Source organism: Gossypium hirsutum, chromosome D06 (genome assembly GCF_007990345.1).
Source record: "Gossypium hirsutum isolate 1008001.06 chromosome D06, Gossypium_hirsutum_v2.1, whole genome shotgun sequence".
NCBI lineage: Eukaryota > Viridiplantae > Streptophyta > Magnoliopsida > Malvales > Malvaceae > Gossypium > Gossypium hirsutum.
Window position 1 is genome coordinate 12,577,565 of NC_053442.1, and position 17,166 is coordinate 12,594,730.

The 17,166-nt window shown below is 31.8% G+C and overlaps 1 protein-coding gene across 3 annotated transcripts; it reads right to left on the bottom strand.

The window, feature by feature from the left end:
- Positions 1-396: 396 nt before the first annotated feature.
- On the bottom strand, positions 397-10,906 carry LOC107901149 (uncharacterized). Of its 3 annotated transcripts, none has more exons than XR_001685142.2 (10): positions 10,462-10,906; positions 10,114-10,175; positions 9,742-9,828; positions 8,202-9,632; positions 5,752-7,180; positions 4,770-5,594; positions 3,506-4,273; positions 2,486-3,085; positions 2,164-2,340; positions 397-658 (listed from the first exon to the last, which is right to left on the bottom strand). XR_001685142.2 is itself a non-coding variant. In XM_016827031.2 (9 exons), the coding sequence occupies exons 4-9, from the start codon at positions 9,620-9,622 to the stop codon at positions 2,224-2,226; spliced, it is 5,160 nt and encodes a 1,719-aa protein (XP_016682520.2). In that variant the 5' UTR covers positions 9,623-9,632; positions 9,742-9,828; positions 10,114-10,175; positions 10,462-10,851; the 3' UTR covers positions 1,844-2,223. The 3 variants fall into 3 exon arrangements, 1 of the variants encoding a protein (XP_016682520.2); XR_001685143.2 differs by having other exon boundaries at positions 10,114-10,203; positions 10,462-10,810; XM_016827031.2 differs by lacking the exon at positions 397-658 and having other exon boundaries at positions 1,844-2,340; positions 10,462-10,851.
- Positions 10,907-17,166: the final 6,260 nt, after the last annotated feature.

A 17,166-nucleotide genomic window follows, 5' to 3' on the forward strand; every position in this document is an offset into this window, starting at 1 on the left:
CATTTGGCACCGAACATTCCTTACAATATCAAATACTTATAATTTAGACCTTTATCAAGATCACATACACTTTTTAGAGCATATTTAGACTAACAATAAAGTTTAATTCCATTCCAAACTCGTTTCAAGTCTGTTTTAACCCAAGTTTATATGTCTCGAGATAATGTCATGTTACTGTAGAACTTTAGCTTCAAAGTTGTCCTGTTTCAAGACAAATGAATGTATGTCTCAAAACAAATGAGCTTATGTATTGAGATAAAATCCAATGTCTCGAGACATGACCCTAATACTGTAGCTTTTTTAGCTTTGAAGTTATTGTGTCTCGAGACACATTTAGTATGTCTCGAGACCTAGGACAGAGGACTTGAAATTCTATTTTCAAACACATCTAAACCATACCAAAATTGTCCATGGTCATTCAAAACAATAGTCAAAGCTCATAAACTACGTAATACCTCATATTTACCTTTCGAAACACATTAAACTCAATATTAGAACAACTAGGCACTTTCTTTCTTACTTCATTAATTCATCCATGTACATGTCATACTCTATACCATGAAATTTATTTCATATCCCTTTTCTTCCAAGTCTTCATGAAGTGATGAGATGTGTCAAGATCGCTACTGCGAACGAGAACTTCAATCTAATCTTTCACCTACGCGTTGAAAATTAACACATTAATCTCGTAAGAGCTTAATAAGTACCCATGAATTTAGATCTTACCATTTTCTATTTTTATTTAACACAAACATTATTACTATTATAATTCATGAATATATCTTAATAATCAATAAATTATTCCATATTTACAAAATTCACTAATACTTTAATTCACTAATTTTATCATTTCACGGATTAACAGAAATGAAACCTTTATCAAAAATCACTTTTGATGACTTTTTTAGCTCATGATAGGCACATTTGAACCAGATAGATACAAAGAACATATCACGATACACGAAGCACAAAAGTCCTAGAAACAAGGCACCAAAGTGCATAATAGAACAGGAGGCACCGAAGTGCAATATCACGAACATCACGAATAACACAAGAGCGCTCAGGTTTCTATGGCATGTCAATTATATCTACGAAATTCAATGCTAATCCATATAGGCACTCGAAAATCACTGAATTTACAATAATTAATCACAAATACTTTATTCCACGATTTTCATGATTTCATTACACTTTCGCATTTCTTTCATTCTAGTTTACTATTTAATATTATACGAACATTTAATTTCGAATATTAAAACTTTTAAGAGCATTTTCTTTACACTTCCATTCCATGACTAACTACGATCTTTATTCATATTAGTATTGATTTCACGATTTTCACAATTTAACTACACTTTTGCATTTCTTCAATTTAGTCTTTATTTTTCCACAATTTAAAGAACAATTGTAATTTCATTTAGTATAATCAAGAAACTTTATTTAGTAAATTCTTAATTCACAATACACATTATATTTTATATTCTTTACATCTTTTTCACTTATCAAATAATAACACATAAAACTTTCACGTACTTTTCAATTTAGTCATATTTAACATGAAATTCAATATTCACTATCACATAGCACTTTAATCCATTAGTTCATCATAATATCTTATTTCACATGTCTAATTTATATGTTGTTCACTTTTCTACCCATTTTGACTGCCCAAAATTCATAATTTTCACCATCGATGACAAGAATTTAAACATTGTTATAGATTATGCTTGTGGAAGTCATTATTAATTTTATTTTCACACACTCACTTTGTAAGAATCTCTAGCTCTTGATACCACTTTGTTGGAGAGATTTTGGAAATGATGAAGGGAAAAGACACTCAACATGGAATGAATACCTTATTCATATCATATTCTCTCTCTCTTACTTTCTTACAAGGGCTTCGTCGCTTACAACCTTTATATAATTGTTTTATGTGACTATTAGTTTCAATACATACATCTGATATAATTAATGTATACCTAGTACATACATGCATCTTAGATAAATACATTCATGCATGTTAATTAAATGCCTATTAGATTCCCTAGATCCATCCTTTCTAAACACATTGATTACATGCACACAGTCATGACATCACATTATCCAACATCACTACTGACAAGAAAAATAAGACAGATGAGAAGGTGAATGATCATGTCTTACCTGGTTAATTAACTCTAATAGAGGTGAGATTTAGGCTCAAGTATGCTTATGCAATGCTTTTCACTTCAATGGTGAAACTTTGTCAGCTTCTTCTACATATTGAGGTAGTAAGGTGGGTCTACGCTTTTCCCAGAATATAACTTCTGGTGAGGGATTAAAATCATCTAGCTGGGATGCCTTCATTTCATGGCAAATGAAATTTTGTTGAGAATAAGATAAAAATAAAGGGTAAATTATTCAATTTCATATATATTTGAAACATAATGGAAACCATTTTTGCACCCGTAAAAATTTAAGTAAAGAGTAGAGAGTGGATAAATACCTCATCAGATTTAGCATGCACAGTCAATGTTAAATAATCCACAGTGAAACTTGTGATCATCTTGAAACATTGCTTAACATCAAGCAAATCCAAACATGGGAATTCCATATGATAACCTGCAAGACCGAAGCTCTCGAGCCTTGGCAAATTTTCAAGTATTATTTGCTTTACATGAGGAAATACCATTTTCTTCTCCAACTGAGGACCTTGTGACGATGATGTCGAAATGTCATCATTGGCAATTATTTGCTTCAAATTCTCACACGCCTTTATTTTCAGAATACTTAAATGTGGAAAATGTGGAATGAAAGTCGCTGGAAAGATGTATGTCAAACAATTGGAGTCATAAACTGCTAGTTCTCTAAGATTGGTTTCAAAATGGATGGGACCTTTCCAAATATCTCGTAGCCAAATCATATTAGAAAGCTGCATTTTCTCTAGATTTGATATGAAATATGCACCTTGAAGCTGAAACAGTTGTTCAAAGTTGCCTAGGGTCATATATTCGAAATTTGTTGATCTTTGTCTCAACCGAGTGTTTACCATATTGCATGGCTCGACATCTTCACCATCTATACTTTTCGTACAGAAGGTCAACTCCTGCATAAAAGCAAGGGCAAGTGTTATTCCATTATAATATCAACTGAGTACGTATAGCACTCTCATATTTGGCTCTTTTACGTAAAATCATGTAAAAGTTTTTAATAAATTGTGCCTACAGGACTCTTTTTCTATACTTTTGAAGAAAATTAGATTTAATAAAATTCAAACAGATATGAAATGCAAGTTTATTGTATGATATCACCTCATTTAAGAAGTATACTTCTGTATAGAAATTTTAGCATACTATATGATTTAAAAAATTTAAATCACGCTATATGGTTTATCCTTTGCGGTAGACATAACCAATAGAAATGAAATTGAAAACACACTGGAATAATCATGTGATTAATCACACAAGTATCTAAAGTAAAAATAAAAAAAACCAAAGGAATTAAGAGAGAGTAAAAGAAAAAGTACCTTTAATGGATCACACTTGTTAACTTCTTTTTGAAAGACAAAATTCGTAAATGCTGAACATAATTCCTTGATAATTAAAATTTCCAAAGCTGGTGCTTGGACAAAATTATTTCCAGCAACAAAACCTCTCACGTTTCTTAATTTAACAAGTTGTACCTTTTGTAGACAAGGAAAACCTTGAGTCAAAGCAAGTGGGAAGACATATTCTAGACTTGGGCATTTTACTATCTCCACGGTTTTCAAGTTTGGCAAGCAAAGTTTGTTCGGTTCAGTGTCAGTTTCCAACTCCATCAGAACACTTTTTAGTTTATCACAATCATGTATCTTGAGTTCTTCCAACGACCTTAGGGTTTGAACGACGGATATTGAGAAGATAGATGTCAATTTGTTGCAATGGGTTATTTCTAAAACCTTTAGGCTTTGGAGATTGACACAATGGGTGGGGCCTTGAACTATCCTTCTCAAATACGGTAAACGCTTTAACTGCAACTGCTCCAAATTTAAAAGTAGTTGTGGTGCTTGATTTTCTTCTCTATTATAAAGGCCTTCATCAATTCGGAAGACTTCAGACATACCAGAGTAACTAACTCTCAAATCTTTAAGGTTTTGTAAGATACCCATCTTTGCTTGTGATTTATCAACCAGGCATTCACCACCCCACCAATGGTAAATGTCAAGGGAAGTTAATCCATCTGGATGTCTTGAATGTACATCTGGAATGAGATTTGTATTGCATGACAATTCCTTGAATACGTACAATCCATTCCCCTAATCATAATTCATCACATAAATACAAATGAAAAATCACAAAACAAAAATAATGAAGGAACCAATTAGATATTGGATACTAATATGATAACAGATTGGGATACCAATTAAGTCATTAATTCAATCATATAACTAGAAGAACAAACACACTACCTGTACATGACTTGAAAGAATAGCATCAATTTTATTCTTGATTTTGCAATCAATTTCTCTCAATTTTGGCCTTTTTTAATTACCTTTTTAAAATATATGTTAATTAAATCATAATAAAATACATATGGTTTAGAACATTCAATTTTATATAAACAGTTAAAAATTTCTACACATAATTATTTTTTGCTATTAATTAGAAAAAATCAAATAAAATAATATTTATGTGGAAAATAGAAATATCTTTATAAACTTGGCTTAAGATAAAATATTTGAAGACGCATTTTAATATCTAATCAACAGAATGAAAATCAAATAAAGAAAAGAAAAAGAGAAAGAAATGTACCTTTAATGTCAGTTGCTTGTTAACTTGTTGAATGTGGAAGTTCATCACTTTAGGACACTCGTAAGCTTCTAAGCTTTTCAAAGCTGGTGCCTTGACAAAAAAGTTTTCTGGGACAAAACTAGTCAAGTTTTCTAACCCTGAAAGTCGTAGATATTGTAGACTAGGAAGGAGCATGATACCATGATGTTCAACTCCATCTTGTTCTTTTGGCATGCTGAATACATGCTTTAATTCATCACAACCAAAGACCGAAATCGATGCAAGAGCCGGAAGACCTTGAGCCAAAGTGATTGGCAGAACATATTCTAGCTTTGAACACAAACGGATGTAAAGAGTTTTCAGTTTCGGCAAGCAGAAAGGAGGAAAACAGCTGTCTGATCTTATTCCACCATCATTTGCCATTACCGAGAAAAGGGTTCTCAATTCACGACAGAATTCTATCGTGAGTTCTTCTAAAAACACTAGGCCTTGAGTAACCGAAGGTGAGAAGAGTATTTCTAATTTTCTGCACCCTTTTATGTTTACAACCTTAAGACTTTGGAGGAAACCTTGTGGAGGGTGGTGACCTTTGCATAAGGTTTCGAAACCAAACATATCTTCTAGACTTAATCTCTTTAAATTAGTGAATACAAAAATTGGCCCATTCCCTGTTGTGATATCAACCAAGCATTCAAGATCCTTGCAATCCCTGAGTTGAAGGGACGTTAATCCATTTAGTCCGTCTCCCTTTGCATCTGGAACCAGATTATGATCCTCAATTGCATAGTGTACTTCAAGGTGTTTTGCACTGCTGAATGATTCCTTGAATGTTGATAATCGAACCTCCTAATTATAATTCATCACGTAATTAAAAAAGAAATTATATATATGCTGGTTAGTAATAAATACTTATTAAACTAAGGATTAATTGGTTTTAAATGTGTGTTCACTACACGCATAAAACTTAAGTGAATAAACAAAATCAAGGAGAAAAAGAAAGTACCTTGAAGCAAGCCTTCTCAACGTCTAAATGAACAAATGAATCAGTTAACAAAGGGCAAGCCGACACTGAAAACTGCATCAAAGGTTTCGAAAACTGCAGTTGTTGGAGCACAACATCATTTTCCACCCTTCCTTCTTTAGGTCTGACCACTTGTTTTAATTGAGGGCAACGATGAATAGCAAGAGTTTCTAGTAGTGGAAGCCCTTGCGGTGCCATCAAAGTTGGAAAAATATACACCAAACCACAACAGTTTCCTATGTAGAGTTCCCTTAAATTTGGGAAACACAAAGAATTATGAGAATTGATGCTTGACGATATTTTTTCATCACCTTCCATTTCTGTAACTATTTGCTTCAATCTAGGACAGTTAGATATCTCAAGGATTTCTAAGAGCACCAAACTTTGAGCAAGAGAAAGTGGGAAGAGTGATTTCAAACTTGGACAATTTGTTATCCTCAAATCAACTAAACCTTTAAGCCTTACATGTTGGGTTGGCAATTCCCCAATACAACTCAAGTTAGACAAATTATGCAAATATAACAGCTTCAAATTTGAGAGCCTCAAACTTTTATCAATCAAGCATTCCAGAAACTTATCTATGTTATCTGACACTTCAAAAGACTCTAAATTCTCAGGCAAGAGAGAAACTACATTCAAAAGAATCGGTCCCTTAATTTTCCATGATTTTTCCGTAATGGAAAAAAGATCACATTTAAGTTTATAAGGATCCACTACGGATATATCATATCTTTCCAATTTAGGAAACACGACGTCACCCGTAAAATGATCTAATGATAACCTCAAGGATAATGCAGTCAACCTAGATAAGAAATTTATCTGGACAAGTATATCAACAATTGTCTCACAAATGTTTGAACCTTTTAGATATAGCTCCTCTAGCTTTGATAACCTTTGAATGACGTTAGGGGGAAATCTGGAGCGAAATGTACAATCAGTTAAATCCAATATCTTCAGATTTTCCAACCTCCATAATTCATTTGACAAACCCTCGAATCCTAAACCACGCAAACTAAGAACCTCAAGTGTCCTTAGGTTTCTAAGGAATGAGAAGTCCTCAAAATTTTCCAAACGTAGAGCACGAAGTTTTGGTAGAGAAGTAAGAGCATACAAGGAAATCATCCCCACAGGACAATGTTTGCCAGCTGTAAGACTTAACGCTTTCAATTCTTTCATCCATTGAAAACATGTACCTTGAACATCACAGTTCTTAAGCAACAAGATCTCAAGGTTCGAAGGTATCAATCTCCCAGGAAGTTTTTTTTCTTCAATGTTCAGCAATGAGATCGCTCTACAAGGTTCAAAGCTTTCATTTAGTAACTCCAATCTAGATTTGATCATAAATCCACTTTCTTCTTCGGATGCAATCCATAGAGCAACATCACGGACTAAATCATGTAACTTAATGTACCTAATCAAGCCAAAACAAAAGTGAATATGTTGAATAATATTTTTTATTATACAATATTTAGAAATTTAAAAGATAAAGAAACAAGAAAAGGAACAATAGGAGGAAAAAATAATAAAAAATGCAAAAGCAAAATTTCAAATTTACCTATAGCATATATCTTGGTTATGTTTTGTATGATATAAAATCTTGGAAACAAAGATGCGGAAAATTTTGTCTTAGCAAAGGACAGGCAGGCTTAATAGGTAGAACTAGATGTCCTGTTTACCAATGTTGTTTTCTTAACAAGTTTATACCTCCGATGAATCACAATCAAGGGAGCTGACAGGGGTGGAGGCAGGTAGGGGATTTGGATCCAAAATGGAAAAATTGTAGTTTAGTCCTTGCAAAAATTGTAAAATTATAAACTAATAAAATGGAAAAATTACATTTTTCCCCCCACCCAAATGAAATTGTTGTACTTCAGTCCTTACAAAAAAATATAAAAAATGGTAGTTTAAATTCCAGGAAGCTAATCCCTCTTGTCTTTTAGATTTAAAAATGCAAGTCCAATTGTTATTTCTTTTATTAAATTTGAGTTCATTGTGTCCTTTTTTATTTTTTATTTATTTTTTTTTTTTTGTATTTCAAAATGTAATCTTAATAAATTTAACAGAAAACTTTTAACAGTGTTAGCAATTGAAATTGAATTTTTAAATCCAAAAAGTAAGGGACTAAATTCTTGGAAATAGAAGTAAGGGACCAAATTCGAAACGTGCAAAAGTTTAGGGACTTAGAGAATATTTGAACCATTAGTAAAATATCATATTTTATATATTCATATTTTAATATTTTGAAAATATTTTAAATTTAAAAACTAAAATATATTATCTATAAATAAAGAATATTTCTCAAGCTCAACCAAAGGAGGGTCTGTTTGAGTTTCATTGAGCTTGTGGACTAAGCTAGATAATTCTACCTAGTGTTTTAGACATTTCTACTTATTAGAATACTAAAAATACCAGCTCGTGAAAGGGGATCATACCATTGCGTATCTTTTAATAATAGACAAGAATCTTTGAGGTAATCAATGGCTTCCAAGACTTGAATCCTCACTTCTTCAACTGAGTCAAGCTTGCCATATAACTCCAATGCCCAAGCATATCGCACCAAGTCTTCCACATCAATTGAGTGATCCTCCGGATATAAAGCACACAATAAGAAGCATCGCTTGGTCACCTCCTTCTTCAAGTACTCGTAGCTCATCTTAATACACATATAGGCATTTTTTTCTTCCTCTTCAATGTTCCCAATTTCCATTAATCTACTACTCTCAAGTTTTTTGCGAGCTAGTTCCCATCCTTTCTGAGTTTTAGTACCTTTTAAAGACCTTCCGAGTGTTACAATCGCTACAGGTAGACCATTACATTCTTTTACAATTTTCTCAGCCTCCTCAATGATATTCCTTGAAACGTTTTCATCAAGGTTAGCATTCATTTTGAAGAGAGCCCATGCTTCATCATCATCCAAAACATCAATTTGAATAGTAACTTGACATTCCATAGATTTGCATACCGTCCAACGACGTGTTGTCAAAATGATTTTACAGCCCTTCCCATTTTCAACCAATGGAATCCCTATTTTTCTAAAATCTTCATCGTCATTCCACTCATTCCACAAATCATCGAGGATTATGATGAACTTTCCCTCTTTCAGTCTACACCATAACTCCTTCGCTCTTTCATCTTTGGTTGTTTTTTCAAATTTCAAGTGAATGCCATCTGCAATTTTGTTTTGAATTTCGCCTATATCTGGAATTTTGGATACAACAACCATTACAGGCTGACCAAATCCTTTGACTTTATTGCCTACCTCTTTGACTAAGGTGGTTTTACCTACCCCTCCCATCCCCCATACTCCAATTTTGTAGATTTCAGCATCTTTCAAGGCCTTCATGATCTTATTGAAAGCAGTAGTTGAAGATTTGGAGGCTACAAGACCCTTAGATGTGAAGAACTCTAAACCAGGAAGCTCAGCGCGGTGCCCAATTCGTTCAAATTTGGAGTTATTTACGAGTTTAATAATGGCTAATATCTCCTCGTCCATGCTCTTACTTAACTGATATCGCCAACTCCAGTTAGGACACCAACGGAAGCATCTCTTATTTTCTTCAATTCTAGCTTCCAAATTCTGTACATTATTCAAGGCATTTGTTGCATCGGTCAACCAGTCCTCTACGTATTTCTCAATCACTTGTGTTTGAATATTCAGTTTAGCCTCCTTGATGTCTTCTTGTATACGAGTTTGTTCTCTATTCAAATTGTTTTGCTGCTCATGGAGCTCTTGAACAATCTTATGGAAACCAAATAAATAACGAACGCGGCGTTCTATTGGCTTCACCAAGTAGTCTACCATCAGTGTTCCCACGGCATTAGTAGCAGCGTCAATAAAGAAAGACTCGGGCATTGTCGTTAGTCTGAATTCACATAACAATTCTGCTCAGCCTAAGCAAAATGGTAGACAATATGCACTAAATGCCTTAAAAAATGAGACTCAAAAACAGTAATGAAAAAGTTGAGACTCACTACTTATGATTAAGATGAAGATGTAATATTAAGCGATGCTTAGAGGGTGCTCTGCCTGCTTCAAAGAAAATGCTCCAACTCTTACATCTGAAATGAAAAATAGTTGAAGGAAAGTAGAAAGAAACCAGTGAGAATAATACATATTCCTTTTGTTATATATATTTGAATAATCTCGGGACCTGATATCAACAAGGATTAAAGCAATGCAAGTCATTTGCCACTACACCAATACTAATAATAGATAAACAAATATATTGTTTATAATTAATTGGCTAAGCAAAGAGACAAATCCATAACTTATTCCTTTGAGAATTGAAAAAACAAAAATGATACAATAATGTTTTACTCCTTTGAAAGTATATAGAAACTTACCAACAGTCCAACACTTTAAACGTTTCCTTGCAATGTCTGTCTAAGAACCAAACTGAACCTCACTGAAATCATTGCAAGATATTAATGAAACTGTGAACCAAAAAATTAAAATAATGAAGTTGTTAAAAAGCTGAGGCAGATAAAAGAGAATCAGATTGAATTGAAAAAGGAAATATGGCACTGAATTTATTTAATTTGTAAATCAAAATAAATAAAATTTTCAACTGAGTTGCTTAATTGATATCTTCACAGACTCCACTTCACACTCGTGTAATTGTTACCCCAGAAATTACTCTTATTAGATCACCTCGAAATTATTAAAGAAGAGATTCGTGTCTCAAAACTTACCTCAAATAGATTAAACCACAAGATTTATTAAGAGCTTCTTCTTCATCTTCTTCTCTTGATGAGAAATTCTTTTTCAAAGTCGAAATGAACAAGGACAAAGGTTTTTTCTTTTTCCGAATAAAAGAAGACAAAAGAGAATGGGATTCAAGAAAAAAGAAAATAAAGGTGCAGCTTTTCTTTTCTTTTCTTTTACTGTAAAAGAGGAAGAGAGTGGAAATCAAAGTAAAAGAAACGGGAGAAATTAAGGAAATTCAAAGGGAAGGTGCAGACAGAGATGAGAAGACGAAGAGCAAAGAAGCAATAAATCATAAATACTGGATTCACACTCACTACTACTTCATTTATAAAATATAAATCATAATATTCGCTTTTATTTTTTTAAAATTAAAATTGGTGACTCTCATTTTCTTTTCAACCATTATGATGCTTAAAATATTCCTGTGATAATTTAGTTGTTCTTTTTCATGTAAAATTTATAATGTATAGATTCACTCCTCTCCTCAACTTCACAACTTTTTTCACATTGCCTCTCAACTTTTTCTTTTTTATCATATTAGTTAGATTATTCCCTACATTAACACCCTTTGTTTTTGGAATTTTTGATGATATGGACAAGTATGAGGGCAACATGTGAATTCATATTTAATCATTTTTAAAAAATTTTAAAAAAAACTTTAATTTCAAAAAAATAGAAATTTTTTAAATTTTAAGAGATATTATAAATTATAAAAATTCAAAAAATTGAATATGTAAAAAATAAAATATGAAAATAAAAAATTAAGTTAAATTTTAACATTTAAAACTTTCTCTTTAAATATTCAACTTATAAAAATAAAAATAATTAAATTCTAAAAACTAATATATATATATATATATATATATAAATAAGTAATTTTTTTATAAGTTTACAAAAAAAATGAAAAAAAAAAGAATAATGAAAAATTGATCCGGCGTTGACCAAAGTTGACTAGGCTTAACCAACATTGATTGATTCTGATAAGAAGTTGACCAACGCCAATCGGTCAATTTTTTATTTTTTAATGTTTAAAATATTTTTATATTTTTACGATTTCTTGTAATTTTTTAAAAATTAAACCAATTTTATTTTTTTATTTTTCATTAAACTTTTTTATTTTTAATTTTTTTTGAAATTTTAACTAAATTTGTTAATTTTATTTTTATTTTTATTTTCAATTTATATATATTTGAATTTTTTTCTTATATTTTTAACAAATTTTTAAAAAGTTGAATTTTTAAGGTTTTTAAAAAATTTAAAAATAGTTAAAGATGAATCCACATATCGTCTCATTATTTGTCCACATTTTAGCCCTATGGTCGTCCACATCACAAATTCTTCAAAAAAAAAAGGCAAACATTGTTAGTATAGAAATCAATCTGTGTATTGGATGCCAACCTTAGGAACCAATGTGAACCAGAAAAAGTCCAAGGGCCATTATGAAAAAAGTTATCAAGTTCAAGGGTCAATCTATATATTAAGTCTTTATTTTATGTGTCACGTCAACAAATATTTTTAAAATAATAAAAATTTTCAAAAAAAAAAAGACATGAAGTAAACGTGTATTTCCATGTTAATTGTTTTAGTCAATATTTTTGTTAAAAAGTAACACCTCAACTCTTTTTGAATGGTTATTGGTCAAGTTCGACTTTATTTAAACGTTGAAATCAAATCTAATTAGAAATTTTTAAAAAATATATATATATAAATATTAAAAACTAAATTTATTGTTGGCTAAATTAGTAGTATATGCTGATTTTTTTAATTGGCTTTTTAGGCCTTTTATTTTTTTGAAATAAGTGAAATAGGTTATTTTTTAGAGCGCGCTTTCACATTCTCTCTTTTTAGCCTTTTTTTATTTTTTAGGGTTAAAGTTAGGATTTTTTTTGTTAGGAATCAGGGTTTAAGGTTTTATGGGTGAAACTATGAAAGTTTATAAGTAGATTTAAGGGGTCGAGGATGCGATAATGCATCTTAGAACAAATACTTTTCATATGTCATGTTGGGATAGAATCATTACCTCAGAAACTCATCATATGGAAGTCAGGTTTCGGGGTGGCAGTGTTTGATACGGTCACGAGTCGAAGTCTAAGTGGAGGTCCTAGTCGGCGGTCATGATGCGGTCACGAGTTCGATTATAACTAGGGGCCACTTGACGGTTGTTATACGATCACGAGTTCAAACTTTTTGGATACCCACAAATGATGCCTTATATATACCATGCATAAGATTGAGTTCATAATCATATAGAAAAACAGAGGGATTTTTTATGTAGTCAACGTAATTTTTTTTCTCTATTTCCAGGCAGTCAGCATTTTTAACCTTTCATTCTTATCCAAAGGCTGACACTAAGGTGGACACAAGAGGGCTTTTAGGCAAAGAGAGGATATTCCAGAATAGTAGAGGTCAAACTCAGGCCGGCACGGCAGCAGTTGTAGTTATTAATGGGTTGTTTAATAACAAAAATTGTTGTCACCCCGAAAGGAGTATCACCTTTATTGCATCGCAACCAGTTGTTATCTACCTGAAAGCCCTCCTGCGTCTACAGCGGTGGTGGCATTCGAATAAGAAGGAAGGTTAAAAATACTGGTTGCGTGGAAATGGAGAAAAAATTACGTCGATTATAGCGAAAAGCCCCATAGTTTTTCCCTATAATTATGCCCTAAAACTTCTGTATGATATTTATAAGGCAATATTTTTAGGTATCCGAAAAGTTTGAGCTCATGCCCGCATAATGACCGTCAATTGGCTCCCCTATTATACTCCGATCCATGACCTTATAATGACTACCAAGCGAGACCTCTATGTAGACTTCCACTCGTGATCGTATAAAGTAAAATCACCCCGAAACCTGACTTTCACAAGATAGGTTTCTGAGGTAATGGTCTTATATTGGAAAGATATATAAAATGTGTGTTTTGAAGCAATATCACATCACTGACGACTCAAGAATACCTCAAATCAGAAATTTTATTAGCAATGAAAATTTTTAACACTGAAGCGAGGAAAAAAAACTGAAAGTGAGTAATATTGTAAAGTGGAGGGATGGAGGTTGAGAGAGATGATGAGTTTAAGGATGATGGGGTATGGAGGGGAAGCCCCCATTTTATAGGTGTGGGGGAAGGGTGAGATTGTAAAGGAAAAAATCCTCGTGGTCGAAAACGCGTAACAGGACTAGCGTTTTCATCGAATATTTGAAAAGCGTGCTTCAAATCTTACCCGAGATTCCCGAGATTAGGGTACTTCTTGGCAGACTTTAGTGGAAATGGAAAGAAAGCTTATCCAGTTAGGTGCATTTTCCTACCATGTCAGCAAGAAAGCTCGCCCAGCTAGACGAGTTTTCTTACCGTTTCCACTAAAATCTGCCAAAAAGTACCCTGATATTGGGAATCCTGAGGAAGATCTGAAGCATATTTTGAAGCACTGAATACCCTTTGAAGCACGCGTTTGATGAAATTATTTGATCTATGAAACACGCTTTCAAGCACCGAAGAGCGTTTCATTATTATTCAACGAAAATGCATCTTTTGAAACGCATTTTGAAGCATGCATTCCCTCTCTCCTCGTTCTATTTTTCTATTAAAGTATTGAAATATTTAGAACTTAGGCACGCAACAAATTCATATCAAACATTGAAAAGTTGCATTGCTTTCATGAACATGCTTTCATTTGTAAGTGTGTAACAATTGACTCAACACCTATCATGAACATGCTTTCATTTGTGAGTCATCTTGAGATAATCTCACTGAAAGTTGTGCATGAATAGTTGTCCTTAAAAGGAGATCCCATCCAGTGAATCCACATGATAAAGTTTACTTTGGGGTAGGACCATGGTAAGAATCGACTCGAAACTTTATCGTGTTATCACTTAGGGACCATCAATGGAAGTCATAGGTCTTGTTCAGGAACCTTCTCCCACTCAATATTTTAAAAAATATGCAAGGTTTTTTTATCCTATATTTCAAGAATGATCATACAATAGTCCTAGTGACATTCTTACCTAATATATATGAGATGCTTCTAATATATGCATGGCATGCTACGACAGTTTAATAATATTTGCGTTCATTCATTCATTAACAAGAATCAATCATAAAAAAAAAACAATTTTGATTCTCCACAGTTTTTCTTTTAAGGGAAAAACTAAATAAGTGAATGTGAACAGTGCACTAGGTAAGGTCCCAGGAAAGGGAGGTGAATCTTATTTAACTGCTTAAAAACCAAGTCTTTCCTTTCCAAAGCCAATCCTAGACATGCACCTTCTCATTACCACACTTCTCATAGCAATCGAATAACCTAAAAAAGTGAATGAAATAATAAAACACATGTATTTTCGCATTACCACACTTCTTATTTTTTTAATCAATCAACTATGGATCATCTCATACATATATATCACAATTATAATATAATATAATATAAATATCATAAATAATTATAAAACAAATATAAAAAGATATGGGTAATTAAAATAAAATTATCGGTCAAAGTTTTTATGGTTTTATTTCTAGAAATAAAATGAAAAAAAAATTGCATAGTTTTTCACCATAAAGCATTTTTTAGGTCTTTAACCGCCATCGCTCTATCTTCTCATTGTCAAGGACTCTTTTTGAAAAACTTATATTTAAGTTTTATGTCCATTTCTGACTCACTAAAATTCTATGAACTAAAAAAAAGTTCTACATGGAAATAATAATTCACGATCTATTTCCTAAGAACCACAGCATTAACAAAAATAACAATTATATAACAAATATATAATATTGCATCCATTCTCATATATAACTCCAAACATGCATAAAATCTAAAGAATATCATTTTTTATGTAATCGAAGCATTCAAGAAGAAGAGAAATCTATTATGATTACTTGTTTATACTTATAGATAAAGTACAACCTGACTCTGATACCAATTATTAGGAAATTAGATTCGGAAAATGCAATGGAAAATAGATTTAAGAGAAAATCAGAGTATTAATATTTTTTTCCAAAAATAAAAACTTAGTAGTGTTATCTAAAGTAATAAATATTTAATCAAAACCACACCTTTATGATTTGTCTAGTATGAACTCTTCGACCGAGTAGTCTTCACCGCTATCCTCAAGCTCACATCTACCGAGAATGGACTCACTTCGAATTAGAAAAATTTTCACAAAATTACCAGTGGGGAAATTTCATAATTTCTCTAATTCTAGGGTCAAGTTGTAAATAACAAGAATATCTCTAGAAAATTTTTGAAAAAATTTCTTTAGAGACTTTTCTCTTTACAACTTTTCTTAAATTCAAGTGTATGAAAATAATGTTGAGAATAATTTCTTGAAATTTCTTTCTTTATATAGGGAGAATTTAGAAAGAGTTCAATTAGAATTAGAATTAATCATATTAATATTAAATTAATAAAATAATATCTAGATAAATATTAAATTAAATTTCATATCTCATGTTAATATTCAATTGATAAAATACTATTTAGATAAATATTAAATTTAATTTAATTTTAAATTTATTAAAATAATATTATCTTTAAAAAAAGTTAATTTGAAATCAAGTTACTCCCACTAGGATTCTAATTTTTCCACTGTTCTACAACCGAAAAACCACATCGCCGACTATCCGCTGGTCGTCGAATCATCGTTGTCGCAACTACCATGCTCAGTGGTGCCAACGCCAGCGCGAGTCCCCCGGCACCCTGAACCATCATCGTTTTGCCCGAATGGGCTTAGCTAGTTCGACTGCTACTGGTTTGGTTCGAGCCAATGACGGCTCGATTGATCCGATCCAGCTCCAATTGGATCATCAGCCCAATTTCATATACAAAGCCCGGTTCAACCAGTTTTTAGGTTTCAGGCTCGGGTTTTGGTTCTCGGATCCAATTTTCAAATTCAATTACTCATCGAGCCCATTGTCTGACTTGAAAATGAATTTTCAAAAAATATCATATTTATTTTAATTAATTTGATTAATTTAATTTTACTTGATCAAAATTAATTTTCTCAAAAATCACTGAAATTTTCCAAATTAATTTTTCAAGATAATTATTTAATCAAATTCTTTAATTGAACAATTCACACAATTATCTAATTTAATTCCACATTGAATAAATTGACTCAATTAAATTATTTCCAAAGTTGTAGAATTTTCTTCTAATTCTAATGTAGTCCGATTGAGCTTTTGTTGAGATAGCGGAGAGACCAATCGGACATATACAATTAGGCTCGAGCAATTACAATTATGTCCAAAAGTATTGTTTCGATAATTCACAATTTACTTAATAATGGAGCCAGTCCATAAAAAGTACTATGATTAAAAACTCCTTATTATATACTCTTTATGAAAACAATTCATCAAACTACTTTGTCCAATTACCTCGCCATGTGTGTGTTACCTTCATATGATATCCTTGATTCATTTGAGTTAAATTTGTTCTGTAACATCCTCGAAACCCCCTTGGTCGTAAATAATATGAGATAAAATCTTAGCAAAATAAGGTATAAGATCAAAGAAAATGAAAGTTGCAATATATCAAAAAAGAGTTAAATCAAGAAGCATGACATGATATATTAAGGAAGAGACTAAATTGTAAATATGCAAAAAAATTTATGGCACAAGTATAAATGTAACATCCCTAAATTTGATATATAATAAAAGTAGTAATAAATTTAATAATGTATAATTAATTTTTCGGTAAAG